This window comes from Syngnathoides biaculeatus, chromosome 12 (assembly GCF_019802595.1).
Source record: "Syngnathoides biaculeatus isolate LvHL_M chromosome 12, ASM1980259v1, whole genome shotgun sequence".
Lineage (NCBI taxonomy): Eukaryota > Metazoa > Chordata > Actinopteri > Syngnathiformes > Syngnathidae > Syngnathoides > Syngnathoides biaculeatus.
The window spans coordinates 27245185-27272904 of record NC_084651.1 but is presented as its reverse complement, the minus strand read 5'-3'; the positions used below and the strand labels follow the sequence as shown (position 1 = coordinate 27272904).

The 27720-nt window shown below is 43.4% G+C and overlaps 1 protein-coding gene across 19 annotated transcripts in view; it reads right to left on the bottom strand.

The window, feature by feature from the left end:
* Positions 1 to 27720, bottom strand: part of col13a1 (collagen, type XIII, alpha 1) — a 193715-nt gene that overhangs the window by 21992 nt on the left and 144003 nt on the right. For 3 of the 19 annotated variants that reach the window (XM_061838107.1, XM_061838104.1, XM_061838110.1), the window contains 14 exons: positions 27048 to 27134; positions 26955 to 26981; positions 26818 to 26853; positions 26677 to 26733; positions 26583 to 26606; positions 26439 to 26492; positions 25956 to 26000; positions 22396 to 22437; positions 22239 to 22289; positions 21967 to 21993; positions 19980 to 20066; positions 12639 to 12674; positions 11270 to 11323; positions 11150 to 11203 (listed from right to left, as the gene is read on the bottom strand). In XM_061838107.1, the coding sequence (XP_061694091.1) occupies positions 11150 to 11203; positions 11270 to 11323; positions 12639 to 12674; positions 19980 to 20066; positions 21967 to 21993; positions 22239 to 22289; positions 22396 to 22437; positions 25956 to 26000; positions 26439 to 26492; positions 26583 to 26606; positions 26677 to 26733; positions 26818 to 26853; positions 26955 to 26981; positions 27048 to 27134 (681 nt within the window). Of the gene's footprint in view, positions 1 to 3794; positions 4484 to 10894; positions 10991 to 11149; positions 11204 to 11269; positions 11324 to 12638; positions 12675 to 17943; positions 19254 to 19979; positions 20067 to 21966; positions 21994 to 22238; positions 22290 to 22395; positions 22438 to 25955; positions 26001 to 26438; positions 26493 to 26582; positions 26607 to 26676; positions 26734 to 26817; positions 26854 to 26954; positions 26982 to 27047; positions 27135 to 27720 lie in introns of those variants that run through there. The other 16 variants (XM_061838090.1, XM_061838096.1, XM_061838100.1 and 13 more) reach the window with 13 other exon arrangements.

The following is a 27720-nucleotide window of genomic DNA, read 5'->3' as shown; positions in this document are numbered from 1 at the left end:
GAATGATCTCAATACTTTCCAGCATTAATGTGACAATAACCTGTAGCCGTCATCCGCGATGAACAACACCGCAACAGTGGCAGCAGTGATAAACAATTGTTTATGGCGCACTCAGCCGCGAGGAACGACAAGGCCAGCGACCGGTTCAGCCTTGCCGACAAGGAGCCGGCTGGCCGGGGTGGCTCGTCGCAGCACCAGCCTGCGATGTCTCATCTCCGCCGTGGAAGTGGATCGGATGGGGAAGGGGTTTGGCCGTGATTGCATATCATCTGAATATGGCTTGAAACAATAGGGTAATATTGCCCCGGTAACTTTACTCGGTTGTGTGATTTTCTCTTCTTCGAAAAGAGCTTCCGTGACAGAAGGGGTGTGTCATCTCCCACAGTAGGGGCCATACCGTGTCTTCAATGGCGAATCTCCGGGATGATGTCAAGGACAGGAGATGCAGCCAATATGGCGACCACTTGGATGTTGTCAAATGACACTTCCGCAAATTTGCGCATGGATGATGCGCTTTCCGCTCGTATTAATTTTTTTTTTGTATAGACATTAAAGTGAATAATGTTTTCTGTATTTTTCATTACAATATCTGTTTTAGAATGTTTATAGGGATGACACTTGACCTTTAAACTCGTGTTAAATGGGAGTCAGTACACACTTACCACTATTTAATTTGCGTGTAATTAACGCCAAATAAATTTCAGATGTTCTAGTAGGTGTGGCACGGTGGTACGACTCAAAGTGAGAGTGTTAGGCTCACATTTCTGCCGACCGGGGTTGACACCCTAGTTGGAATACGTTGGAGTACCTGGTGTTCTGAGACATGAACAAGGTAAGAAAAGCTAAAAAAATAATTCTGTCTCTCTCTCTTCATATATGTATATATATATATATATATATATATATATATATATATATATATATATATATACATATGGCGGTACTGTGGGTCAGCTGCAAAGCAGGTTCAATCCCAGCCCTCCCTGTATGGAGTTTGTATGTTCTCCCTGTGCCTGTGTGTTTTTTTTTCCAAGCACTCCGGTTTCCTCCCACATCCCCAAAACATGCATTAATTGGAGACTCTAAATTGCCCTTCAGTGTGATTGTGAACACAAAGGGTTGTTTCTATGTGCCCTGTGATTGTTCCAGTTCTGGATGTACCCGGCCCCATGCCCCAAGTCAGCTGGGATCGGCTCCAGCACTCCCCTTGTGAGGATAAGCAGCTCAGAAAATAGATGGATGGATGTATTAGTAGGCTTTTCCTGTCATTGTTTTGTGCTTTTTAGGTGAAGGCTGACGGTTTTGTGGTAACAATAACTTCAATTTCAAACCATCTATACGTCTTTCCACCTTGTCTAAGGCCCAAGTTCAATGAAAAAGAGCCCCAAAATATGATTTTGGTGATGAGCATTGTATTGTTTGCTCAAGACATACATGCCATGGTCTCGATTTTGGTTTGGTTGGTTTCATGTTCCATGTCTCGTGTCCTCATTTTAATTGCTATGTCCACCTGTTCATGTACACCCTCCTCCCTTGTGTTGACCAATCAACTTCCTCCAACTACTCGTGTCTTGTCCTGGTGTTTCTCGTTGTCTTATCAACATGTATTTAGCTCCCTGGTTTCATTCAGTTCTTGTCGGTCCTTTGTGTTGTATAAGTCATGTCTGTCCATGCCCATGCCATTATCTCCCTGTGCCATGTCTTGTTTAGTTTAGGTTTATGTAAGGTATACAGTGGTACCTTGACATGAAACTAACTTGACATAAGAGTTTTTTAAGATACGACCTGCTGCCGAGACAATTTTTTGCTTTGTCATAAGAGCCAGGAATTGACGTATGAATAACTGCCGGTAGATTGGGCTGCGATCATTAGGAGGCTGAAACGAACAGGTTCCACTCAGGTTTTCGAGCTTCACTCAGTCTTTCTGTGTGTGCACCTCAACTCGGTAGCATCTCTGTGCAGCTGTGCTTGTATTTTGTTATTTTGCATTTAGTCCAAGTGAAGAGAAAGCAATTGCTCAGGAAAGCGGTGAAAAGAAGATGAAGATGATGTCGATGAATGTGAAATAATAGAAAAACACGAACAGGGTGTACGAATGAGCGACTTCGCAAAGAGTTATGAGCCCTCGATAAAGAGCAATGAGGAAAAGGAGTCACGACTGGGTATTAGTTACTTTTTTTAACACTTTGACAGCACACACCGAACGCTCTAGGAACTAGCTGCTGTTCTGCCACACACTCGCCCGCCTAGCTTACTTTACACCGCACCCCTCTCCACTCTTAAAGAGGTGCACTCAGAATAACAGATACTGTATTTCAATATGTACAATTCTTAAGCAGAAGGAATCCAACAAGTCGATAACCCCAGCCAAGGGGATGAAAATTATTTTGAAGATACAGAGCTGAGGAGGCGCTGATGATGGAGGAATTAAAGGAGCAACAAATGGAGCAGCATAAGAGGTGCAGAGTGAGAGTTTTGACGAGGAGAGAGAGGAGGAAGTTATCTCGACCACTGAAATGGAGAAAGTGTTGGCAATGTGGGAGAAAGTTTCAAACTTTGTGATGAAGAAACATCCGGAAAATGTTGCAACTGCTCGTGCTTTGGTGGTATGTAATGACACGTGCCCATTTCAGAAAAAGAGGCACAACCAAACCTCCTTGGACAGGTATTTTTTTAAATGGCCATTTGTTGACACAGAAGAATGCGTCGCAAAAAAGGCCAAAGTTATGCAAGAGAATAGACCCAAACATAATTAAGCAAAACTGTACAAAAATACAGTAGTAATTATGTTCATTAAGGGTGAAGTAACAGTAGCTAAGTGAAACGATACAAATTAAGTTCAGCAAAAGGTGAAAGAAAAACAAACTTGTTGCAATTAAGTTCAGAAATAGTGTAAAGAAGAGATTGAGCAAAAGTGACTGAGAAACCACCTCCTCCACAAACATTCTCCATCTGCTTTCTCCACCCTCAACCTCCACCAGTGTCTTCTGTTACCAAAAGTCGTCTCATCTCCATCGTAATACACTTTATAAAAGCAGTTCCTTTCATTACATGTTCTTTTCTGTTATTATACAATACAACATTTATTTAAAAATGCACTTTTCTTATGTAAAGATGTGGAAAATAAAAAATGGGATGGCATTTTGGGGCCTGGAACAGATGAATGGCAATGACTTTAATTTCAATGGGGAAATCCACTTTGCCAAAAGAGCATCTTGAAATAAGAGCCCAATCACAGGACAAATTCAACTCGTATCTCAAGGCACCACTGTACTTTGTTAGCTTATTTAGTTGTTGGACTGTTTAGTTTACCATATTCTTTTTAAATTAAATATTTTTTGTGATTCTTGGATTCAGACCTTGCGTCCCTGGTTCCCTGGACTTGGGTCCTCCACACCTTGCCTTGCCTTCCTCGACTTCACTAGCCCTGACCATGACAGAATGAACCAAGCAAGACATGACCCAGTGGGAAGAACATGGCGTTGCCTGTCATGCCGCCAGTATGACTCCCAGAACTTTTCAGCCTGCCAACCAAACCTGCCCTCCTCGACTAAGCCCTGCCATTCTGTCCTTTTCACTTGTGTCCTCTTTTTGTAGTTATTCATCATACCTGACCATTTTACCTCCACGTGTTTTTGCAGATTCTGATTTTTCTGATTATGAAGATGACCTTGATTTAGTTAACCAGCTAACCTATGAAGATATGTTTTTTGGTTCCTCCCCAAGTTTTAAAAGTCCATGTCAGTTTTTGTCATGTCTCTCCTTCTCTAGCCCCAATGAGTGTAAGCCCAAGCCCAAGTCTGTCACGGACGAGACTCGGGGGTGGACCCAAATGCACGACTCAGGTGAGAGGTAAGCAGTGCGGAATAAGCCTGTATTCGTTCCAATGTCGGTTACCAGGGAGTCAGTCCAAACAAGCAGCAAGAGCAGTAACGGCAGGCTTACGGGGTAGGTCGGGAGACAGGCCTTGGTCGGTACACGGGAGGTAGACGTCAGGAGTACGGTAGTGCGGGAACGAGGCATGAGAGGCAACGATCTAGCAGAGTCTCTGTCGTCCCCCGGGTCCTATATGTACTGGGTCTAATCGGAAGTCATGAGGCGCAGGTGTGACCCTTCCGATTAGACGGCCACGCCCAGCCCTGGCTGGAATCCAGGATCATGACAGCACCCCCCCCCCTCAACGGCCGGCTCTGGACGGCCCAGGCGCATCAGGGTGAGCCGCGTGAAAGTCCCTGATGAGGGAGCGGTCCACGACGAAGCGGGAGGGGATCCATGAGCGCTCCTCCGGGCCATATCCCTCCCAGTCCACCAGGTACTGGACCCCCCTCCTTCTGCGGCGGGAAGACAGCAACCGGCGCACGGTGTACACCAACCCACCGTCGACCATGCAGGGGGCGGGGGGGACTTGAGCGGAGGAGCCAGCGACGACGTGCGATTCGGGCGAAGTCTGCTGACGTGGAACGTAGGGTGCACCCTCATCGACCTGGGCAGTTTCAACGAGACGGCGACCGGGTTAATAACCTTGGAAACAGGGAACGGGCCAACGAACCTGGGAGCAAGTTTGCGGGATTCCGTCCGCAGCGGGAGATCTTTGGTGGAGAGCCACACTCGCTGTCCCACTCTGAGCTCTGGTGCGGCCCTCCTCTTGCGGTCTGCTGCGGCCTTGTAGGCGCTGCTCATGCGCAGCAGTGTCCTCCGAGCTGCTTCCCAGGTCCGTTTGCAGCGTCGCACCACGGCCAGGGCCGACGGAACTGTGGATTCTGTGACCAGTGGAGGAAACAGGGACGGAGGATACCCATGCACGACATGGAGTGGAGCCATACCTGTTGAAGCGGAGGGTAGGGAATTGTGGGCATACTCCACCCACTTGATGTGCTGGCTCCACGTTCTCTGGTCCCTGGATACCAGACATCGAAGACCGGTCTCTAATTCCTGGTTAATCCTCTCAGTCTGGCCATTAGACTCTGGGTGATGACTCGATGTCCGACTTGCTGAAGCGCCGATGAGGTTGCAGAACTCCTTCCAGAAACGGGCGCTGAATTGCGGACCCCTGTCCGAAACGATGTCCTGGGGTAGACCGTGGTAACGGACGACCTCGTCTAATACCAACTGGGCTGTCTGCTTGGCCGACGGGATCTTCGGGAGCGGCACGAAGTGGACCATCTTGGAGAAACGATCCACTATGGACAGCACCACTGTGTTCCCTTGTGAAGGCGGCAGGCCGGTAACGAAGTCCATCGCGATGTGTGACCACGGACGAAAGGGGATGGACAGGGGTTGCAACTCACCAACGGGCCGTAAGCGGGAAATTTTATTGGCAGCACACACCGGGCAGGCGTTGACGAACTCCCTTACATCCTTGCTGAGGTTAGGCCACCAGAACCTCTGTTTGACCACTGACCGTGTCTTCGCCATACCCGGGTGGCAGACCGTCTTGTTGGTATGGGCCCAGTTGATGACGTCTCCCCGCAGAGATGGAATGACGAAAAGACGGCCCGACGGACAATCCGCGGGTGGCGGTGTCTCTTCCAGGGCCTCCTTCACCCGCGACTCGATCGACCAGGTGAACCCGGACACGAAGCACCCCGCTGGCAGGATAGTAGCGGCGTCTGAATCGGTGCGCCCTCCATCGTGGATCCGCGAGAGTGCATCCGGCTTGCCGTTTTTGGAGCCTGGGCGGTAAAACACCTTAAAGTGGAAGCGGGTGAAAAATAGAGCCCACCTGGCCTGACGGGCGTTCAACCTCTTCGCGGACTTCAGGTATTCAAGGTTCTTATGGTCCGTGAAGACAACGAACGGTACTTGCGAGCCCTCCAGCCAGTGCCGCCACTCCTCCAACGCGCTCTTGACCGCCAGCAGTTCCTTATCTCCCACGTCGTAGTTCCTCTCTGCCGGGGTCAACTTTTTAGACAGGAACGCGCACGGGTGAATCCTTCCATCCCTGGGACTCCTCTGCGACAAGACTGCTCCGATTCCTGAATTCAATGCATCCACCTCCACCACAAACTGGTTATCGGGATCCGGAATAATGAGAACAGGCGCAGTAGTGAAACTTGCCTTGAGCCTGCCGAAGGCCTCCTGGCAGGTCCCGGACCAGTCGAAGGTGGTATTTGGCGAAGTGAGCGAATGCAGAGGAGCGGCCACGGAACTGAAGTTCCTTATGAATTTCCTATAGAAATTGGCAAATCCCAAGAACCTCTGCACGTCCCTCCTGTTGGTGGGGGTAGGCCACCGCAGCACCGCGTCGACCTTCCCGGGATCCATCCGTATCTCTCCCTCAGCCAGGACGAAGCCCAGGAAGGACACGGATGCCTGATGGAACTCACACTTATCCATATTCACGTATAATTGGTGCTGCTGCAGACGCCGGAGCACCTCTCGGACTTGTTGAATGTGAGAGGCTAGGTCTGCTGAAAAGATGAGAATGTCATCCAGGTAAACAAAGACTGATCTGTTCAGGAACTCCCGGAGCACATCGTTAATGAAGTTCTGAAAGACGGCCGGAGCGTTTGTCAGTCCAAAGGGCATCACAAGATACTCATAGTGCCCTGTGGGGGTGTTGAACGCCGTCTTCCACTCATCCCCTTCCCGAATCCGCACCAGATGGTAAGCGCTGCGCAAGTCGAGCTTGGTGAAGATCTGGGCTCCCTGGAGGAGTTCGAATGCTGTAGAGATAAGCGGCAAAGGGTACCTGTTCTTGACTGTGATGTCGTTCAGTCCTCGGTAGTCGATGCAGGGTCGCAGCGTGGAGTCCTTCTTCTTGACAAAAAAAAAAACCCCGCACCGGCTGGTGAAGATGAGGGGCGAATTAGTCCGGCTGCCAGCGAGTCCTCGATGTAGTCCCTCATGGCTTGATGCTCTGGTCCAGTTAAAGAGAACAGTTTCCCTCTGGTAGGAAAGGTGCCTGGCAGGAGTTCAATCGTGCAGTCGTATGACCGATGTGGCGGTAGAGACTTTGCCTTAGATTCAGAGAAGACCTCCCGTAGGTCATGATAGCAGGAGGGCACTGCGGTCAGGTCCAGGGCGGTACCAGGTTCTGTTCGCCGAACCGGCGCGACTTGAATACCCCTGTCTCTCCGGATAGCGAAACAACGACTGAGACAGTCCTCACCCCAAGTCTTGATCTGACCCGTGGTCCAATCTATGTGTGGATTATGTTCTTTGAGCCACGGACTGCCCAAGATGATGTCGCTACTACGTGCGTCGAAGACATGAAAGCTAATTCGCTCCGAGTGAGCGTCCGGAAAGCTCATACGTAGCGTCTGAGTACGATGTGTAACCCGACAAAGGAACTTGCCGTTAGCGGCATAGGCGTGACGAAACCGTTGCGTGGGGAAGGTTGCCCCGCCCCCAGCTCCTCGACCACGCGGGGATTTATCAAGTTTGCTTCCGACCCAGAATCTATGAAAGCCGTCACAGAGCATGAACGGGAGTCCGTTCCCAAGGTGAGGTGAAGAAGGGACCTCGCTGACCCCGTCGCGGTGTACCGCACACTCACCGGAGTAGCGATCCTGATGTCAGAATGCCCTGGTCCATGGCCACGAGGTGACCACGGATCTGTGGGGACAGTCCCTCGTAAAACGCGTCATGGAGGGCTTCCTCATTCCAGCGGCTCTCGGCAGCCCGAATCCGGAACTCAATGGCGTAGTCGGACACGCGGCGACGCCCCTGGCGAATAGTCATGAGTGACGACGCCGCCTGGCGTTCCGGAGCCGCATACTGGAACACCTGGGTGAGCGCGCAGACGAAGCTCGCCCATGAGCGGCAGGTCTCCGAGTTACGGCTCCACTCGGCGGTGGCCCATGCCTCCGCCCTCCCTGTCATGTGGGAAATGCCGAAGGCGATCCGGGAGCGGTCCGTGGGAAAAGCGGAAGCTTGCAGCTCAAAGTGGAGATCGCACTGCACCAGGAAGGGCTTGACGTTACCGGAGTCGCCTGAGAACCGCTCTGGTCGAGAGAGCAGAGTGATGGTGGCACGGGGAGGCACAGGAGCGGCCGCGCTAGCTTGGGAGGCTAGCCACGGTTGCAGCTGGGTGCAGAGCTCCTGGATCTGGTGAGTCATACCCTGGAGAGCAGCCTCTTGCTCACCCAGGCGTTTGCCCTGCACTTGCAGCGCACGGCGAATGGCTTCAGAGTCAGGTGGGTCCATGTTCTTGGCTAGATCGTTCTGTCACGGACGAGACTCGGGGGTGGACCCAAATGCACGACTCAGGTGAGAGGTAAGCAGTGCGGAATAAGCCTTTATTCGTTCCAATGTCGGTTCCCAGGGAGTCAGTCCAAACAAGCAGCAAGATCAGTAACGGCAGACTTACGGGGTAGGTCGGGAGACAGGCGTTGGTCGGTACACGGGAGGTAGACGTCAGGAGTACGGTAGTGCGGGAACGAGGCATGAGAGGCAACGATCTAGCAGAGTCTCTGTCGTCCCCAGGGTCCTATATGTACTGGGTCTAATCGGAGGTCATGAGGCGCAGGTGTGACCCTTCCGATTAGACGGCCACGCCCAGCCCTGGCTGGAATCCAGGATCATGACAAAGTCCTCTTTAGTTTTTACCTTTTCTGGGGCACCCGTTTGGGCCATTTATCCGTGACCACTGTGTGGTGGCCACCAGAGGCTTCCAAGTAAAAGTAAATTATTGTCCTCCTGTTTCATTCCACCAAAGTCAGTTTCTCTAGTTTCCTCACCTAATTACGCGCCTAAGTCACATCAATCCAAACCAGCCCCGAATCACCTCATTCTTTGCCATTGTCATCACCACGTTCTTTACCATCCGTGTTTCCTAATTCACCTTCCCGAGTTCCTGTGCACTCTGCCCCTCTTGTACCCACTCCTACCGGGCCTCAATGGTGCCAGGCTGAAGAGGCAACTGCAGGCCCCCATGTCGACTTCCCGGTGTTGTGGTCTGAGCGCTCCCCCGTGCTGAAAAGTCCTCTTGTGATTAATGCGCATGCGTTACTAACAGGGGAATTCTGGGTACCTAGCAGACGCTTACTGGGAAATCCCCCACTCTCACAGGTCCCCTTCTTCTACATAGAGGGAGCTAACACACGTTATATCCTAACCCTAACCCTAACCTAACCTTAAAACAAAAGTATACACATATCCGTACGTTCACTGTGTTCGTCTTTCTGAGATGTCCATAGCGAACATGAACACTCGGCGACAAGTTGTCGAGTGGCACACATTGAAGCATGGATGGGGATGTTTCAGACTGGCCGGAAGTTTACAAAATATACGCACATGCGCATTAATCACAAGAAGACTTTTCAGCACCGGGAGCACTCAGACCATCTCCTCCCTTGTGTTGACCGATCAGCTTCTTCCACCTACTCATGTCTTGTCTCTGTGTTTCTTGTCTCGTCAATCTCTCTGTGCCACGTCTTGTCTAGTTTAGGTTTACTTAACAAATACTTTGTTACTTTGATTATTTGGTCCCTGAACTGTTTGCCATTTTATTTTCAAATCAAATATTTTTTGCGACTTCCTGCCTTGAATCCCTGTTTTCCCCCACTTGGGTTCTCCATGCCTTGCCTTACCTTCCTTTACCTTAACTAGCCCAGACAGTAACAATACCATTTCCAAATGGTTCAGTCATAGTTTCACTGATTCATGAGACAATTTCCCCATGTGTTTGGGAGATTTTATGTATTGACTGCATATTAGTTTGAATTCTTTAGTCACTGTTTCATTAATCTATACATTGCATCATGAAAATGCAAACAGTTGATATAAAGATTTACAAACCCAATTCCAATTAAGTTGGGACAATATGCTAAACAAATAAAAGACTACAATGATTTACGAGTCATGTTCAACTGATATTTAATTGAATACACTTGAAAGACAATATATTTAATGTTCAAACTGATAAACTTTATTTTTTTTAGCCGATGAACAATAACCTAGAATTTTATGGCTGCAACACATTCCCCAAAAGCTGGGACAGGCTCATTATTACCAGTGTCTCACATCACCTTTTCTTTTAACAACAATCCATTTGGAATCTGAGGACATTAATTCTTGAAGCTTTGTGGGTGGAATTCTTTCTCATTCTTGTTTGATGGACAGCAGTCCATTTTCAATTGTTGAGGCATTTGAATTGAAGCCCGGCCAGAATATTTACCTGCACTCTTGTACTAAAAAGCCATACTGTTCTGACATGTGCAGAATGTGGTTTGGCATTGTCTTGATGAAATAAGCAGTGGTGTCCATGAAAAAGAAGTTGCTTGGATGGCAGCAGCAAGTTTCTCCAAAACCTGCATGTACCTTTCAGCATTAATGGTGCTTTCACTTCAATGTGTAAATTACCAATGACATTGGTACTAACACAGCCCTGTAACATCGCAGATGCTGGCTTTTGAACTTTACTTCCAAAAGAGTCTAGATTTTTTTTTTGGGAGGACAGGACATCCACAATTTCCAAAAGCAAAATAAATTGTGGACTAGTTGGACCACAGAACATTTTCACTTTGTATCAGTCCATCTTAGATGAGCTCAGGTCCAGGGAAGCCAGGAGTGTTTCAGGGTGTTGTTGATTAAAGGCTTTTGGTTTGCATAGTAGGGTTTTAAGATGCACTTGTGGATGTAGGATTACAGATTAATGCCATTTTTTTGCCACCTGAATGATAGAAGGTCATGGGCATTCAATGTTGATTTTCGGCCTCACCGCTTAATTGCAGTGATTTGCCCAGATTCTCTGAACCTTTTGGTAATATTATGGTCTGCAGATGATAAAATCCCTAAATTCCTTGCAATTCTATGTAGGTACATTGTTCTTCATCTGTTCAAATCTTTTGTCATGCACTTGTTCACAATGAGGTGAACCTCACCCCATCTTTGCTTGTGAATGACTAAGCAATTCAGGGAAACTCCTTTTCTAACCAATCATGGCACCCACCTGCTTCCAAATATCCTCTTCACCTGTGGGATGTTCTAAAAAGGTGTTTGATGAGGATTCCTCAACTTTCTTTGTCTTTAATGCCACCTGTCCCATCTTTTTTTGGAATGTATTGCAGAAATAAAATTCCAAGTTAATGATTATTTGCTAAAAAAAAAAAAAAAGTTCATCAGTTTTTGTTTCACACAACCTCCCAACTTAATTCAAATTGGGTTTTTGTTTTAGATGGAAAAAATACACATTTTCTGGACTTACAGGAATGCCTTGCGGGCCAATTGGTCCTGGTAGTCCTCCGTCTCCACTCTCACCCTACAATGACAGAATTTCCAGTCTAATGTCTCTGAAAAGAAATTTCAGGTCATACTCGAAACTCACTCTCTCTCCCTTTGGTCCTGCTGGTCCTGGTATCCCTGCTGGTCCTATCAGACCCTTTAAAACAGAAAAAGACTGACATTATAGGGGAGAAGATAGCATTTAAATACAAATTTCTGATCAGCATATCAACAAGCTTTTATGAAATGTAATATACCTAACATATTTAGAAAAAAAATTCAATAAGGAAGTGAAGAGTAATTTTGCATCACAAAACATATAATATAATTAATACATTAAGCTTGTTGAACTACTGTCCAGACTGTTAAAAAGTTGGGGGAAAGAATCACATGTTAACAGCTGCAGTTCTATCTAAAGCAGTCAGAATTCAAGAGGAAAACATTGGGTCATTCAGTCGGCACTTGTATGAAAGGTGTCCAAAAACAATTGTGTTATATCTTAGCATGCAGCATGGGCGTCTCCACATGCTCATCTTCACAATCTGGCTGTTTAAAAAAAAAAAAAAAAAATCAGGCAAAAGACTGTTGAGTCGGCATTGAAGGTGTTACACTGTCAAAATCAGAATTTTGAAGCAACACTCGGCAACATTATAAGTAGCAAAAGATATACTGTATACAGTGGATTCTCTAAAATGTGAACATCCTGACGATGTAAAATTCATATTGTCACTAATGTGTAGAAGAATATCCTTGGTTATATCTTAGAGTTATACAAATTATCTGCTTCACTGAAGTTGAGCACGCTGCCATGTGCATGTATTGGGAGTCAACAGTGCTCGGGCGAGGGCCCTAGGTAATGATACTTGATGAAGGATTTATATTTTATTCTGAGTTTTATGTTATTCATTAATGGATAAATTATATTGCCAGTATTTCCAGTGGGATAAACTGATTGTCAATTTGAGCTCAAAAAGAATGCACAGATTGTGTTCAAAATGAGATTTCATTGCAGGTGGACAAATTGTTTGTGAGGTGCACATAGGAGGGTCCAATATGGTATTGGATGAGTTTGATGTGTAATAATGGCGCGTATACTGCAATGAGTTGCAAATTATCAACGTAGGATTTGACTTAGGTTGTGTTACAACATTGGTGTTTCGCTCCACGAAACCTAGTCTTCCCAATAATATATATCTGTATGTGTGCATGTGGTATTTATATAATTGCCATTGTGTTGCAGTCCAAATTTAAATAACACAAGTTCAGTCCTCCTAACCGCACCCTGAACAGTCTTCTCCTGACTAAACCTCCTGCAGCTATACCTGAGACAATACAAATACAATAAGCGAGAAAGCAAGCATAGAAGACAAGCGGACATAGCGGACATCAAGTGAGCTATCAAGGGGTGGAAGAGGAAGACAAGGTGAAGGAAGGAGAGAAAGGGGTGGGAATATGACTTTTGCGTCACTCACCACTGGACCAGGTCTGCCGTCTAACCCATGAGCCCCCTGGATAGTGTTGTACACAGTTAAAGAGCAGAGGTGATAGGGAAGATGGAGGGAAGAAAATGGGGTGGGGAATGAAATTGGGGAGGTGGTGGGGTGAGTGAAGCTGTGACTTAAGTGACTTCAACAAGACATTCAGATGGTGACAAAAAAAATAAATGAATGTGTGATGTGTATGACAATAGGGCTTATAAGAGAGTGACTGTGAGTAGGAGTGACTCGGGTGACCAGTCATACAGCAGTTGAACTTCAAAGTAAAATAATATAAGGTGTTTCCTCACAATAAATTCATGGCAAAAAAATTCCCAGAATTGAAATTACATAATACCCAAAACAGGTTTCACAATGGGAGTTGTAGCTATATTTATGATAAATATCACTGACAGTAAACAGTACGTAAAAACTTTGTAGTCTGTCATTTAATGCATGTGAAATAAGAGAAATAAAACCTGTAAGTGCACAGTGCCTTGTGAAAGTATTCAACCCCCTTGAACTTTTCAACCTTATGCCACATTCCAGGCTTCAAATATAAAGATATAAAATGTAATGTTTTTTGTCAAGAATAAACAACAAGTGGGATACAATCATGAAGTGGAACTAAATTTATTGGATATATTAAACTTTTTTAAAATTAAAAACCTGAAAAGTGGAACATGTAATATTATTCGGCCCCCTTGCATTAATACTTGGTAGTGCCACTTTTTGCTGCAATTACAGCTGCAAGTCGCTTGGGGTATGTCTCTATTAGTTTTGCACATCGAGAGACTGAAATTCTTGTCCATTCTTCCTTGCACAACAGCTTGAGCTCAGTGAGGTTGGATGGAGAGCATTTGTGAAGAGCAGGCATCAGCTCTGCCCACCGATTCTCAATTGGAATTAGGTCTGGACTTTGACTTGGCCATTCTAACAGCTGGATACATTTATTTGTGAACAATTCCATTGTAGATTTGGCTTCATGTTTTGGATCATTGTCCTGTTGGAAAATAAATCTCCGTTCCAGTCTCAGGTCTTTTGCAGACTCCAACAGGTTTTCTTCTAGAACGGTCCTGTATTTGGGTCCATTCATCTTCCCATCAATTTTAACCATGTTCCCTGTCCCTCCTGAAAAAAAGGACGCCCAAACCATGAGGTTGCCACCACCATGTATGACAGTGGGAACGCTGTGTTCAGGTTGATGAGCTGTGGTGCTTTTACGCCAAACACATCATTTTGCTTTGTGGCCAAAAAGTTCAATTTTGGTTTCATCTGATCAGAACACCTTCTTCCACGTTTGGTGTGTCTCCCAGGTGGCTTGTGGCAAACTTTAAATGAGACTTTTTATGGATATCTTTGAAAAATGGCTTTCTTTTTGCCGCTCTTCCATAAAGGCCAGATTTGTGGAATATAAAATTGATTGTTGTCCTATGGACAGACTCTACCACCTCAGCTGTAGATATCTGCAGTTCATCCAGAGTGGTCATGGGCCTCTTGGCTGCATCTCTGATCAGTCTTCTCCTTGCTCAAGATAAAAGTTTAGAGGAACGGCCGGGTTTTGGTAGATTTGCAGTGGTCTGATACTCCTTCCATTTCAATATTCTTGCACAGTGCCCCTTGAGATATTTAAAGCTTGGGAAATCTTTTTGTATCCAAATCCGGCTTTAAACTTCTCCACAACTGTATCTCGGACCTGTCTGGTGTGTTCCTTGGTCTTCATGATGCTCTCTGCACTTTAAAGAGAACCCTGAGACTATCACAGAGCAGCACATAAATCTGTAATACGACATCCACTTCACGATTGTGTCCCACTTGTTGTTGACTCTTGACACAAAAAAATTATTTTATATATATATATTTTTATATTTGAAGCCTGAAATGGTGTGAAAGCTTGAAAAGTTCAAGGGGGTCAAACACTTTCGCAAGGGGCTCTCATGATATTTTCTAAATCATGCGCATTCATTGAAATGTTTTACACATATTGCAGAGGTTTTATTTCCCAAGATTAACTGCATGCAACATAGCAATGTAAGGTTTTGAAGCAAAAGTTGAGAATGGATATCCAAATTAACAATTGATTATTCCATCTCATTATGAGACAGTCCAACAGTAATTACTATAATTTCTCCAAAACAATGCGCAATTTTTTCCCAAAATATTTTCAAAAAGTTAAGAGAGTGCATTATTTTTAGGTATGGATTAAAAATAAAAAAATACAATCACATTGTATGGTTGCATACAAGTACACAGAGTGGTTAAAAAAAGCTATACATATACATTTCGATATGATATTCGATGCCTTATTTTACACATTTACATATGTTATGGTAATGTGTGTCCCCAACCTGAGCTGTCTTACCTCCTCGGCTTCACATTTTACGATCGTTAGCATAGGCTATTTGTTGCTACTGCACCAAAGATTAGAAACGACTGTCCCTGAGTTTGTTTTAACTTAAAGCCCAGGTGTCATCCCTATAAACATTCTAAAATTGATATTGTAATGAAAAATACATAAAACAGTATTCACTTCAATGTCTATATGAAAAAAAAAAGTGAGCGGAGAGCGCGTCATCCATGCACAAAATTGCGCAACTGAGTGTCCCTCGATATCCAAGTGGTCGCCATATTGGTCGCGTCCTCTGTCCTGGACGTCATCGTCACTTCCGCCGTTGAAAACGCGCAGTTCCTGCTACTATGGAAGCCGAACAACAGAGATATTCGCATTTTTCCGACGCCACTTCTGACACCGAAGCTTTTTTCGATAAGGACAAGACCACACAAAGGAGGAGGTGGAGCCTAGCTATGTTGCTTTTAGGGGTATGTTCAAAGTCGCCGCAGTACTCGATGAACACTATCAAGACATTGTTGGCTGGGCGACGCGAACATCGACACATTTCATACGTGGATCTTTTACGACGTTATGAGAGAGACCGATTACGTGGTCCGCCCCAAACAAATTTTTTTTTGGAGTTGTATACACACCTAGCTGTTATTTGGAAGCCACGAAGCTCTCGTCCTCTGCACCCGCACAATCCATTTTTCACAACGAACAAGGGTCTCTTTAAAACTTATGAAGGGTAATTCCATTCTCCCGAGTGTTCAAGCAATATCCAGCAATGCAATGAGCCGGCATTTTGGCTAACACGAAGGAACAACGAGCTCCCTTCCCGGAGGTAAAACTAATGGAAACAAACGAGTCCATTAGGGGGCGCCTCTGTCCTGTATGTCACTTCCTGCTTCTTCTCGAAAACAAATCCCTCGAGAGGATATTCATAGTGGGAGTTACAAAAAGCTGTATACGTCAAAATCAGGACAAAATCATCTCGTTCCGATGGGACGTGAGAGAACCCAAATGCAGGACTCGGGCGATGCCAGGTAGTTCAAGGAGAAACGTTTATTATATGCCGAGGTCGCGGTTCGAGCAGGCAGTCCGGTGCAGCAGCGGTAGTTGGGACGTCGGGCGAAGAGAGCAGGTGAGCGGACAGTCAGGAGTCGGTACACAGGAGAACAATCAAAGCAGGCAGAAGTAACGAAGGAGTCAGGCTTACAAGGTTGGTCGGAGAACAGGCGAAGGTCGGTACACAAAGGTTCGATCAGGGATACCGGAGCACACGAACGGGACATGAAGATCAACGAACTGGCGCAGGCCAGTTGTCATCGGGGTCATATAAATACATAGCATAATCAGGCTGCATGAGGCGCAGGTGTGCACCTCCCAATCAGAGCAACCGCGGACACCCACACAGCCCGGGCTGGAGCGGCAGGATCATGACATTTTCATTTCAATATCTATTTTAGAATGTTTATAGGGATGACACTTGACCTTTAAACTAAAACAAAAAATGTTGACTACACCGACTAGTTGTGCAGCCACTTTTAAAAGAAATGTGTCATCGCTGCAGTGTGGCAGTCAAAACAAAGAGCTCAGTGGCTTCAGGTTGTTATCAAACCAATGTGAGGTCAAACTTCGTAGTAAGGCTGTAATGAGTACATAAAAAAAAAGCGAGAGACCGCACACAATTGAAATGATTGCTTATTTTTTTTAAATGTGCCCGTTAAGCTCGTTTTCTACGTAGTTTGAGGTCACGTTGTTTTGATAGCCACTAGACACCATAGGAAAGCTGCTACAGATTGTAGTTGAATGGAGGGTAAGTGGGTGCGCTGCTGAACCAAAACTCTTGGGATTAAAAAAATCAGGGTTTGTACACTTCAAGAGAATCAAAATTCCATGAATTTTCCTTGACTTTCCAGTTACTCAATACAAAATTCCATGACTAATATTGGACTGACTGGTTGTGGCAGACAGCAATATTTCAGCTATATGATCATGTGTTGCAAATTAAATAAGTTGTAAAGCTTAACAATGTAGAAGATGCATCATAATGACTGTGAAATTTATGCTTATTAAAAACATAAACTATAATTAGAAGCATGTAAAAGTATTGTTGATAAGCTTATTGGCTTAGCGTGTATTCAACAGGGACATGTGCATGCTTTTACAAAGCCATTCGCCTTTGAGTTTGCTTATCCTATCACTACAGCATGGCAGTAAAGCACACTTGTAAGTGGTTTCTTATCTGCTGTGTTGTAAGGTAAGAGTAATCTTCAGTTACAAAGGCTTTATGCAAGCAGGCCTTGGGCTTCAAACTTGCCTACGTCCCAGACCATATAATATGTGTATGTATAAATAATGAAATAAAAAAAAATATGGCAATATTTGAAAAGTGTCAAATTTTTTCATGGTCTATATTTTCTCAGTGTTAGTCTTTCCATTTGGGAATTAAGTACTTGAAGAATCATGTTCTCTGAGGTTTCTGTTGAGATGGTATGCAGCTTAACAAAGTTGTACTGAAAATCGGATGAAAATATTTTGTTCTACTTAAAAGCCTGCACTTTCTTTTCAAAATGATAAATATGAAAGTCTGTCCCAAGGTGGTAACTATTACACATTCTGGTTTGTTTGTGAAATATTACGTAAATAGGGGGAATGCGCCTATGTCATAAAATCACGTGATTTTCATTGATGCCGCCATACTGCCAGTCAAACAAAGCATTGTTGAATGTTAATTCTGTTAAGACTAAACGAAAATATGTCTGATAGCATGACACACAGAGTTTTGTCCGATACCGTGAAAAATTTAGAAGATGATAATAAACAAAGGTACGCGGAAATATTTTAGAGACACTTGACGTAGAGGATCCTTTATAATGCCGAAGTCGAAGTTTTCTCCAATTGACTGTTAATTCGCTTCCCTATCTTGGACAGCTGAATATACATATGTATCTGGTGAATAAGTCGTTGATATTGAAGTCTGTGATATGCCCATATTTCGTCATGACAGCAGAATTTCCTCATGTCCTCACTGGAGCTCTGTAGCCAGATGTGTCCTTGAGCACATCTCTGCATGTAGGCTAACCTTGATGAATTGCATACTGGACACGTTGTAATAATCCATTGCCAGCTAGAACCGGTTGAGACAGGAACCCTTTGTCTAAGTGGAAAGCCCCAATCCCGCAGGTTTGATACCACCCATAAGTCCGCCCTTCTGACAAGACAAAGGATGTGTGCTTTCTCTGTATCTTCGCACTTCTGATCTGCTTTCTACAGCCATTGTCTGTAACTCATAAGTGCCCGGAATATTCTGTCAGTAAATTCTTCGAAGAAACTGTTCATCATCTCCAGATTTTATTTGGATAACCAACATTCTCACTATCTGAAATTAAACGAACACCCGGAAGAAAAAAGCGGCCTCCAACAATATTTACACAGAAGAGTTTGAAAGCGTATAAAAGTCTAGATGCATACAAATTCTTCGTGTTGTAACTTGGAATACTAGATCTTGTAATCTATATTTACTGTACCACAGTGTAATCCAACTTGCATAAATCAGGGCATTAAATCTCGCTTGTTTTTTATTTTACTTTTACCATTATTATCGAGAGTAAACAAAAGCAGCGTGTTTAACTCACTTTGATCAACGTTATCCCGACTGTGTGGGTGGACGGTGTTTGTAATTATGAGTGTACCCCTTTAAGAGCCGATGGGGGGCGGCGTCAGGTAAACTACCAGGAGACCTTGTGCTTCCATGTTGAGGAGAAAAAAAAAAGTCAGCCTGTGGTTCACTGCCCTGGATTGGTTTTCATGTTCGCTGAGAATGTCTATGTATTTCTATTCTAAATTTTACATGCGTGATTTTTCGTGCTCGACTGTGAGATTTCCAAGTGTGATCATGCCCCTCAAGTCACATTGACTGGAAATCCCGTGACATTCCCTGACCAAAGCCAAATATTTTTTTATTTATCGGACTTTCCAAGACCTGGAAAAGTCAACGTTTCTTCCAATGATATTTCAGAAATTCCCTGACCCGTAAGAACCCTGAAAAATGTTTCCTCACAAACGCCATTGATGGCACAGAGGATAACATGCAGTGGGAGCAAGATGGAATGTTCATGATGCAATGCAAGAGGAACCGGAACTGTACCAAGTCATCAATGATGAGTTCGACAGTGATCCACCAAAGTTAGCCACAATAGACATTTTTCAGATTGGAGATGAGTCAGATGCTTCTTTTGAAGTCTTGGCCGAGGATGTGTTATGTAGAGGATAAACTGCAACATGCACAAACGTTTTATGCACAAATACTTAATGCAAGAAAAGGTTTAAGTTAAACAGTGTGAAATAGTTTATTTATTGAAGACTGTAATATGTGTTATCAGCAGTATCAAAATGCTGTGCCATCATTGAGCATTTATTTTAGTTGGTTGAGGGATTCTGTTCTGACGATTACAGGGGCCAGGACAAGTGTGTCCTGTGGCCTGTCCTGCGTTATATATTACCGTTACATAAGCACATGCACAATGATTATTATTAATGATCGTTGTACAGAAAGTTTAAAAAAAAAACAATAAAAGTACAAACCTAACAAAATAGAAATACAGATAATTCCTAATATTTTGAGCATATGGGTCACAGCTGGTGTGCATTGTACATTGGTAGAAGGGTTTTCCTGATTTTTTAGGTCAACTTTGGTGGTACGCGTTATAATTCAGGATTCAGGACACATTATACTCGAGAAATTACGGTACTGTAAAACATAATACTTGGCAGCCCATAACAACAAAGTCCGAGCACATTCTCATTTTAGTACTACATTATCTAGTCGTAGCCTTTATTCCCATGCCACATTTAAAATAAATATGAAATTGTGTTGAATGTAATTTTAGTATCATTCAAAAACCTCAGTGACAAATTAATAGTTAAGTTAGGTTAAGAAATTTCAACACTAATGTATTCAAAAAATGTGTGAAAACTTTCAAAAGTCATTGGGCACTTACAGGCAGTCCAAGATGACCTCTGTCTCCCTTGTCACCCTTCTGACCTATTGCTCCCTTTTCTCCCCTGAGGCCGAGCCCTGGCTCTCCCTGTGATAGGTTAAAAAAACAACAATCTTAGAAATTTATCCTTCATCTGTTTCTCTCACACCCACACACAAAGGGCGGCATGGTGGAACAACTGGTAAGAGTGTTGGCTTCACAGTTCTGAGGAATGGGGTTTAAATCCCGACCCTGCCTGTGTGGAGTTTGTATGTTCTCACTGTGCCTGAGTGGGTTTTCTCCGGTTTGTACTGCGATTTCCTCCAACATCCCAAAAACATGCATTAATTGGAGGCTCTAAATTGCCCTTAGGTATGATTGTGAGTGTGAATGTTGTCTTTCTCTATAAACCCTTACATTGGCTGGCAACCAATTCCGAATGTACCCCATCTCATCAGTATCAGTAGACCGATGATAACGAGGATAGGCTCCAGCACTCTCGCAACCTTTGTGAGGATTAGAGGCTCAGAAAATGGATGCATGGATATGTACACAGTAGAACCTTGAAATTTGAACATGATTCGTTCTTTGTTTGACCTCCAATTTTTTTTCGCATAGGAAATAATGTAAATAACTTAATAATAATATTAATAATAATAATCCCTTGCACAAACTTTAAGGAACTTTAATGTGTATCATTTACCTTTTTGGTGGCGGTGTGATGGCACTGGAGGGACTCGAGGGGGAAAGAGTAAGTGTTCAGTCGTAGACATTCTCCATGATTTGACTCAGTAATTCTCGAGTAGCTTTCCCCTTCTTCTATTATCTGTGGCCTTTGCTTTGTAATGCTAGTCTTTTATTTGACAACACTAGCTGCCTTTTATTACGCTTATTCTTTAGTATAGTCGCAATAGTTGAGCCATACGATAGCAACAGCCGTAAGAAAAACACACCCCATTTTTGTACTTGGCGTTTATTAGCTTCCTTATATCCACTGTGGTTCGCACAACTTCTCCTTTTCATTTGCTGCTGGTAGCACCACTGACTTTCTTTGGCATGGTGCCAAAGAAAACTGGAAAAAAAAATCTTGAGAAGCACTCGAGAATTTGGTTGGTCACACTATGACTGCCTGCTTGACTCAAAGTGGGAAGTGGGTTGTTTCGGCATCTCACCATGTGCATTCGGCAATGCTCGGATATCCAGTCAACATGGTTTCAGCTTTACTCGGGTGTTCGGATTCCAACAATTGCGTCGTAGACACAGGCATTTTTTAGAATGATGTTTTGGTTGAAGTCCAATTTGTGTGACTCAAGAGTCGCTCAAACTCTGAGGTCCAAATTGTATGTGTGTGTGTGTGTGTATCCATCTGTCCATCCATTTTTTGAGCCGGTCAATCTCACAATGGAGTGGTGGAGCCTGTCTGAGCTATCTTTGGGCGGGAATCAGTGGACACCCTCAACCAGTTGCCAGGCGGAGTACCATGCAGGCGCCGGGAGAACATGCAAACGCCACACAGGCTGGGACGGGATTTGACTCATAACAGTGAGGCAGACTCTTTCACGAAACCACCTATATGTGTGTGTGTATATATATATATATCCATCCATCCATCCATCCATCTTCTTCGCTCATCCTTACAAGGGTCGTGGGAGTGTTGGAGCCTATCCCAGCTATCAACGGGCAGGAGGTGGGGTAGACCCTGAACTGGCTTCCAGCCAATCACAGGGAACATAGAGACAAACAGTCACGCTCACAATAACACCTAGGGACAACTTAGAGTATCCAATTATTGTTGCATGTTTTTGGGATGTGGGAGGAAAGAACCCTAACCTTAACCCGGAAAGAACTCACACAGGCACAGGGAGAACATGCAAACCCCACACAGAGAGGGGCTGGTATTGAACCCAGGTCCTCAGAACTATGAGGGCAATGCTTTTCAGCTGGTCCATATTTTATTCATATATATATATATGCTCACACACACACACACAAAGTATATGTACTTCACCTTTGGCCCAGAAGGCCCTTGCAATCCCTAGAAAAGATGAAAAAAAAAATCTGATTTCATCTAATGGTGATCATCTTTACAAAAGTCTAAAGTCAAAGTTGCATTGACATTGCCATATGTATTACAGGTAACCATCATTAAAAAACCTTATGAATTTAATGTCATGAGAAAAAATAAAATGACCTATGCATTTGCACATACAATAATTTTGTTTTACTTGGTTTAAAGCTTCTTGTTTAATTATAGTTTGGTTTAGTAGAATTTTGTCTCACTGCTGGGCCAACTGGTCCTGATGGTCCTGGGGGACCTGGAGGACCATAGAGCTAAACAAAAAACAAAAAAAAAAGAAAATAGTTAAGTTAGAGGTTACGATAAAAGCTTACTTTAAAAAAGTATTTTCATACAATACTGTGGTCAAAACTAACGTACCAGCTCTGACCTTCCTCCTGCTGCAGGCTCACCTTTCATGCCCTGAGAAAAAAAAAGAATAAATGACACATCTAGACACACACACACACACACACACACACACACACACCACCACACACACACACACACACACACACACACACACAATCTCTCTCTCTCTGTCTCTTGCTTTCTCTTTTTATCAGTGAAGAAAATAAATATCTGAACACCCTGCTATATTGCAAGTTCTCCCACTTAGAAATCATGGAGCGTCTGAAATTTTCACCGTAGGTGCATGTCCACCGTGAGAGAGATAATCTAAAAACAAAAATCGAAAAATCACAATGTATGATTTTTTTAATGATATATTTGTATGATACAGCTGCAAATAAGTACTTGAACACCTTTTTTCTTTTTCTTTTGGCTTGTCCCGTTAGGGGTCGCCACAGCGTGTCATCTTTTTCCATCTCATGCAGCTTCCTCTCTAAAACCCACTGTCCTCATGTCCTCCCTCACAACATCCATCAACCTTTTCTTTGGTCTGGCTCTCACTCTTTTGCTTGGTAGCTCCATCCTCATCACTCTTCTACCATCATACTAATTCTCTCACCTCTGAACATGTCCAAACCATTGAAGTCTGTTCTCTCTAACCTTGTCTCTAAAACATCCAACTTTGGCTGTCCCTCTAATGAGCTCATTTCTAATCCTATCCAACCTGCTCACTCCTAGAGAGAACATCAACATCTTCATTTCTGCCATCTCCAGCTTTGCTTCCAATTGTCTCTTCAGTGCCACTATCTCTAATCCATACATCATCAGCGGATACTCTTCTGTCGCATAGAACACCAGACATCTTCTGCCAACTGTTCCACGCCGCTTGGACCCGTTTCTTCACTTCCTTACCACACTCTCCATTGCTCTATATTTCTTACCCCAAGTATTTGAAGTCGTCCACCTTGGCTATCTCTTCTCCCTGGAGCTTCACTCTTCCTCCTCTGCCCCTCTCATTCACGCACGTATATTCTGTTTTACTTTGGCTAATCTTAATTCCCCTCCTTTCCAGTGCGTACCTCCATCTATCTAACTGTTCCTCCCCCTGTTCCCTGCTTTCACTTCAGATTACAATATCATCCGCGAACATCATGGTCCAAGTGGGATTCCAATCTAACCTCATCGGTCAGCCTATCTATTCCTACCGCAAATAGGAAGGGGCTCAGTCCGGAACCCTGATGCAGTACACCTCCACCTTAAATTCCTCTGACACACCAACGGCACATCTCACCGCTGTTTGGCTGCCCTTATACATGTCCTGTATGATTCTAACATATTTCTCCACCACATCAGACTTGCGCATGCAGTACCACAGTTTCTCTTTGGGTACTCTGTCATAGGCTTTCTCTAGGTCTAGAAAGATACAATGTAGCTCCTTCTGACCTCCTCTGTACTTTTCCACGAGGATTCTCAAGGCAAATAGTGCATCTGTGGTACTCTTTCTTGGCATAAAACCATACTGTTACTCGCAGATACTTCTGTCCTGAGTCTAGCCTCCACTAATCTTTCAAAAAACTTCATTGTGTGGCTCATCACCTTTATTCCTCTGGAGTTTCCACAGTTCTGAACATCGCCTTTGTAATTAAAAAATGTTTTCTCAGGTGTTCAAATACTTATTTTCAGCTGTATCACACAAATAAATTGTTAAAAATATGTTGTGAATTCTGGATTTTTCTTTTTAGATTATCTCTCTCACAGTGGACATGCACCTCCGATGAAAAATTCAGACCCCTCCATGATTTCTAAGTGGGAGAACTTGCAATAAGGCAGGGTGTTCAAATACTTATTTTCTTCACTATATATATATATATATATATATATATATATATATATATATATATATATATATATATATATATATAAAATCGCAATCAAAGGAACGGGCACCATTGCGTACCATTGCGCCAGGTAATCCAATTGGGCCAGGGGCCCCTATGGCACCCTTTTCACCAGTAGGGCCATCTAAACCCTTCAATGTAAAGAAGGTTAGATAGATATAACGACAGCGGCAGATCATTTCAATTCAAGATTTGATGAGATTATCTTGATTTTCTTTTCGATACACTGTACTGTACACTTAGACACGAGGAATTGGGAAATAAGACAATGGCACTGCAGTAAATTATCTGATATCCATTATCATTTCATGCCAGCAATTATTAGATCTAGCTCACATTAATGATGAAAGGATGTCAGACACTTGCACATGTCATCATTACTAATTGGAATGGCTGGCTCAGTTGAGTTGATGGAAGTATTTTTTCAACAAATTTTTAAAAAGTGTCACTTTTCTTAGCTGGAAAGGGATGTAATTTTCATGGACGCAATGCTGCCCACAAACCAGTAAAATGCAATGCATTTCAAATTCCTTAATTTGTGTTTCAAAAAATGAGAAAAAGTAGAGAATACATTGATTTCAGGCCATAATAAATAGCCATAAAATTGCAAAGAATCCTGGGGTTTCTTCCAAGCTAGTGAGTGTTTAATTTGGTAAATAACGGAGAGGTTGAAAAATGAAGACCTCCTCTAATGATTGATGTGACTCCAAGGCTTAGCTCAAAGAACCCGTTGGTAGTTGAGTGACTAGGTTTGGTTTGTGCTTAATACTGTCACTCACTGGTGATCCAGTTGTACCCATGTCTCCCTTGTCTCCCTTTAGTCCTGGGAAACCCATTATACCACCCTCTCCTTTGGGACCTTCAGGACCAACTGGGCCCATAGGACCAGGCTCTCCAGGTATCCCTCTGGGCCCCTGGAGTTGAATTCAGGACAATGATTATTTAATCTTTTACCATACATCAATTCTTAGTGAGGAATGTATGAAGCATTAAACATGCATGACATTCTACACGACACAAATTTACCGTACTGTTAAAAAAAATTGTCATGACCCACTCTGAGTTGTGCGTATTTTTTCTGTCAGTCAGCTCTTTCCTGTTATTTTCTTTGTTTCCCCTTGGCGATGTAGGGAGGATTCAATCCGTCAGATGAGGACTTGGGAGCTATTGTAAATCTGCTTCTGAATAGCCACACAAGGAAGACGCCAGATTGTTTTTTTGTCTTTGCTGTACGTCATTATGTCTCACCCCCATAATTGAAGTTCTTGCTCATAGGACATTTTTCACAATCTTGCTCCTCCCAAAATGTTCTGGTATTTTTTGGTATTCTGTCTTGCTATACTCTTTCCTTCTTTAGTCACTGTTTACCACTTTATGTTCATTATTTTTAATGTTGTACTTTGTATATTACCATTTTATTTTTATTGGTCATGAGAGTTTTGTTTATTCATTTTTATTTTTTCACTTCATCCATCCATTTCTGAATGGTGAATGTAATTTCTCCTACACGTAAATAGCATTTTGTGCCTCCAGTTTTTGTTCTTTGTGTGAGCATAATATGCTTACTTGTCAGTTGCACATTTTGTTCTAAATAATAAAGACTTTAAGTGTTAACTGTTTCTATGCTATGCCTCTGCTGCAGGGTCCACCCAGTTGCATATCAGTTCAGGAATATTTATATAAATGTCTTACCTTCTCTCCATCAAGCCCCGGGGGACCTGGGAGGCCAACTTCCCCCTAATGATACAAAATGTAGATGACAACTAAGCAAAATATCAAATAGCTTAAACCAGGTGACTGAGGTTATTCTATACCTTGACCAGATCACAAAAGTGACACAAGGAGAGAGTTTTAAGTTTTAATTCAATTACTTATTGATTGTTTTCATTCCTCTTCATTGCGACTGTGTCGAAAGGCAAAATCTTATTCCTAATACTTCTGAACATGCTTTTAACTGTGGGGAGAAGCTGGGAATACCCAGAAAGAACCCATGGATGTATATAAAGAGCACACAAATGCAACTCCCATGGTTTGATGGGACACAAATTTGTACCAATAACCTTTTTCCTGAGGAGCCGCATTGTATTGGCATTAAATATGATTACAGTTGCCGAATGGAGAAAGAGTCTGTTTGATTTCCTTTGTTGCCAATTCTATTTTAAAAACATTTCTTACTTTTGCCCCAGTGAATCCCGGAGGCCCTGGAGGTCCAGGTAATCCAGGGGGGCCCTAGGAGTTGGATGGAAGAGGCCATTATACATACATTTTACATTGGACTGTTTATTCACATATGCATTGATTGATGAGTAAGCCCCTTACCATAAGATGTATGTTGCGAATATCCTGTGAAATTACATGTAATGTTACAGACTAATTAATTGGATTGCGCAAATATGCAATAAAAGTAGCATACATTTTCATTGTTATGAAGTTCAGCCTTTCCTGGTTCCCCAGTTGGTCCTGGCGGGCCCTACAAATGAGATAAAGATATATACATTTCATCACTGACATAATGGTGATTGGTACACAAAGTTGTGATTCTAACATGACTCACTCTTGGTCCAGCTGGGCCTTCAGGGCCTGCTTCTCCCTACAAGATAACGAGAGAGACAACAGTTAATATTCATTTTGGTTCTTTATCTACTCTACAAATTCCTTTTCAAGCCCTTTCAGAAAGATTTATGATCTCACCTGCTTTCCTTGATCACCCTTTTCACCCTGTAAGCAATGTATCATATTAAATCCATTTTAATTTCCAATTAATTAATTACCGGAATATACAACCTTAGTTCCCATTAGGCCTGGCACTCCTGGTGAACCGGGTTCTCCTTTAATTCCAAATGTTGAAGTAATAGCCTCTCCCTTTTCTCCCTGTTAAAAATCAAATTCTGGATTAAGACCACTTCATTTAGAATAATTGGCCTTCTAATCAGTGTAAAATCTCCATATATGCATTGTCTACAGTATTCAAGGTGGCTTCTTTCGGCTTGTCCCTTTCGGGGTTGCCACAGCGTGTCATCTCAGATGACATATATGTTTGGCACAATTTTTACGCCGGATGCCCTTCCTTGCGCAACCCTTCTCAGGGAGTGGAGGCCCAGTGGGATACAAACCCACAACCCCTGGTTTACCAAACAAGTGCTCTAACCACTGAGCTACGGGGCCTCTCTAGGGTATTCAAGGTATTCACTACAAAAAGTTTTAGTTATTAATGATTGTGTTGAGTCTTCAAGGTTCCAAAGTACTTCTTTCTTCATGATATTAAGATTGGCTGGATGAAATGAAGTCGGGTGGAGAGTTTTCCAACAATCTGTTGATCTATTATCAAAATAAATTCAGGAGAATTCTTATCATTACATGCTTGTAACTAGTTGGGTTTAGTGTTGTCAGTTCTGCGAACCAAGTGATGACAAATGATCAAAACAATATTATTGATGAAAGTTTTGGAGAAGTGAGA